This window comes from Betta splendens, chromosome 10 (assembly GCF_900634795.4).
Source record: "Betta splendens chromosome 10, fBetSpl5.4, whole genome shotgun sequence".
NCBI lineage: Eukaryota > Metazoa > Chordata > Actinopteri > Anabantiformes > Osphronemidae > Betta > Betta splendens.
In genome coordinates this window covers 4,985,142-4,988,284 of record NC_040890.2, presented here as the reverse complement: position 1 = coordinate 4,988,284, position 3,143 = coordinate 4,985,142, and the positions used below count along the sequence as shown (strand labels likewise).

Sequence of the window (3,143 nt, the reverse complement as noted above, 5' to 3'; positions counted from 1 at the left end):
AAATCGAAAGCTGTACGTGGGCGCGCACTCGGTCTGCCTAAGCATACAGCTGCTTATTTCAGTTTTGAACTGCCATCATTTGAAAATACTACTATACTAAATACTACAATCGTCTGCTAAATAAAACAGGCAGCCAGCCCTATTAGTCATTTGTTATTATCTTGTAGGCGAAAATATAAAAATGAGATAACAACGCTGATTGTTCAGTAATTACAACTTCTGCTCCCACCGAAATTCGAACCTGGGACAAAAAAACGATGGGTCAAAACTGTTAAACAATAAACTAACTATTACACCACAGAGACGCTGTCACATAACTCTACATGGGCCTATATAACATGTGCATAGTACAGCGTCACTAAAAACAAGATGATACGAGGTGAAACTAGGTGCTGCAAATGGAAACGGACAGGGCAACACAGAGACAAACAACCATTCACACACGCACTCCCACCTATGAGCAATGGAGAGAGGCCAATCAACCTAATGCATGTTTCTGGACTGTGGGACGAAGCCGGAGAACCCGGAGAGAACCCACGCGAAGAAGGGGGAAACATGTAAACTCCACACAGAAAGACACCCGGGAATCGAACCCAGGACCTTCTCGCTGTGAGGCGACAGTGCTACCCACCGCCCTGTCATTAAATCATTCAATATAATCAAAGTCATCAGTCAGTGGACTGGCTTGTTGCTGCTTTTAGAAAGGACTGCGACAACTTTGTTCATCAGCCATTCAGAGTGTGGAGGCAAATTAAGGTCATGTAATTTTACTTGGAAATTTAGCCACGATTTGTGCGTAATTTTAACGGCCCAAAGTGTAAGCATGGTATAGCTCCACTAAGTCTCTAGTACAAATCTGGTTACACACGCTCAGATCGGTTTACACATGCACAAATCTAATCTAACCCTAATTTGACTACATACATGTGTAGTAGCTTGTTACTTCAGAATCAGAATCAGAATTAGAAAGAGCTTTATTGCCAGGTCCTGTAGAGTGCACTCTACAGAACTGGGAACTTGTCTTGGTGTTGGCACACCCAGGCAGCCGTCTATGGCGCCATGTCCAATCTGACTGTGGAAGCAAGTTGCAGTACAAAACAATACAATACAAAAAACACATGCACACACACAGTGGCACACAGTACAAGTGGAAACCTTGCTGGATTTTTTTCTTGGATACATCAGGACAGTTAGATAAGGTCGGAGAGCAGACGGTTCTTGTTGGACAACAGGCAGATTAACCAAGCTATTAACTAAAATGAACAACAAATGAAAGCAAAATCACAGTAAAAGCCGTTATGTACTGATACAACGTGATCATTATAGAAATTACTTTGATTCAATTAGATTTGATCAATTAGTTACTTTAAATCAACATTAATTAGTTTCTAACAAAGAGAGCTAGGGCCACACACAGGCGTTTAATCGCTGGTTAAAGATCAGATCTTCTGGGCATTTCATGATGTAGGTCAGCCCATTAGAACAGCTGTAGAAGGAATTGATGTTGCTTGGGTTGAAGTAATTTCCATTCTTCTTTCCTTTACAGAAATCTCTGGCGAGTCCATCAGACCTGGTTCTGGGCCAGTCACAGCAGTTGCAACTCTGTTTGAAGACCAGGTCTTCTGGGCACCACAAGATGTTTGTCAGCCCATTAGAACAGCCATAGAATGAATTTGGGTTACTGGGGTTGGCGTAATTCCCATCCGTCTTTCCTTCACAGAAATTGTCAGTGGCACTGGGAGCTGTGGAAAATGAAATAGATATACAATCAGTAAATAAATGGATGATTCTAGATGATATAGATACTGTAGATATAATTTCTGCCTTGAATGCAGAGTTTTCAAGAAAAAACAGAACCTTTTGTGGTCAGAACTGTGTCAGTGAGACTGGCTGAAGAAGCTGAAAGATGGAATATGACTGCAATTAGTTTCTAATTCTATTAGTACCTTTGTGCAAACCATTGCAGTAGGTTATGTTAAAAATGAAGTGACACTCTGATTCACTCACCCAAGTTAGCGATGATCAAACACGCACCTGTAGGAAATTTTCACAGTCAGTTTTTGTAGAAGTCTTCTAAAGAACAAATTACTTTTTGGATTTTTTACAGTGCCTCAGAGGTGAATGAACAGTTAACTACCTGAATCTGTCAGAAGTGAAAGTGAACTTATTGTGAATTTATTGTGCTCCATCTTTTACACACCTGAAACCTATTAATACTAAAACTAACTAATAAATATTGCTCAGAATGTTAGAGTAAATACAACTCAACTCAAACATATTTTTTGTGCAAATCATGTAAACATTGGTTTAGAAAACCTGTCCTTTATCAGAGTTTCCTTACCTGCAGTTAGAATTAGCCTGCACATGTTGTAGCTATGTGGACAAAAAACATGCATCTTATTACACAAATCTGATGGATTGATTCAATTATCATTGTAATAATAACTATTAGCTGGCAAGTAAATGAAGGTAGAAAACCTGTTCGTTCAGTGTCTCCTAAACACAAGAAGAAGAAGCGTTAGAGCAGGTACAGTACACCAGTAAACAGCCAAACATGTGAGTAGTAGTCAGAACACACTTACAAAGATGAAGGTGAAGGAAGCTGCTGCTATATCCTGTGACTGACAGCTGCTTTTATACAGATGTAGAACTGGGTGGGGGGTGCAGGGCTCAAAGAAGACACCGACAGTCATAAGGAAGTGACCTCATCTTAACGTTTTATGATATGCTACAGATATTACAAAGAAATGAGTATAGGTGAACCTTCAAGGATGTTAACTACAGAAACAAGCTTTATCTGTATCAGACCCAAACATTCCCTAATCAGAGGTGCTGTTACAGTATCTTACAGGGGCGGTGACCATGAATCATTGTCTCCATGTCTAATCCTTGTCCAAATAACCCAGTCGGAGCCTTGATAGGATCAGCAGTATAGACAATGCCTAGAGAGAGGCTTTAATCAGGCCAGCACATCCTTGGAGAATGGACTTAATGCAAGTTTAAACTAGGAAACACACTGTTCCACTTTCTGTCACAAGTAAGAAATTACATTAACTTTGGTTTTTCCATTAAAGAATAGTTTAGTAGGCATTGGTGAAGCACCATTTAATTCAAATACATGAAAAAAGGCAATAACAAATGCA

General features: G+C 39.8%; 1 protein-coding gene across 1 annotated transcript; it reads right to left on the bottom strand.

Annotated features, from left to right (window-relative positions):
* Window positions 1–956: 956 nt before the first annotated feature.
* LOC114865073 (chondroitin proteoglycan 2-like) lies at window positions 957–2,618 on the bottom strand. The gene is made up of 6 exons (XM_029166096.3): window positions 2,583–2,618; window positions 2,479–2,496; window positions 2,342–2,373; window positions 2,008–2,034; window positions 1,858–1,899; window positions 957–1,742 (listed from the first exon to the last, which is right to left on the bottom strand). Exons 3-6 carry the CDS (start codon window positions 2,364–2,366, stop codon window positions 1,402–1,404), a joined length of 435 nt encoding a protein of 144 aa, XP_029021929.1. The 5' UTR covers window positions 2,367–2,373; window positions 2,479–2,496; window positions 2,583–2,618; the 3' UTR covers window positions 957–1,401.
* Between the last annotated feature and the right edge of the window lie 525 nt (window positions 2,619–3,143).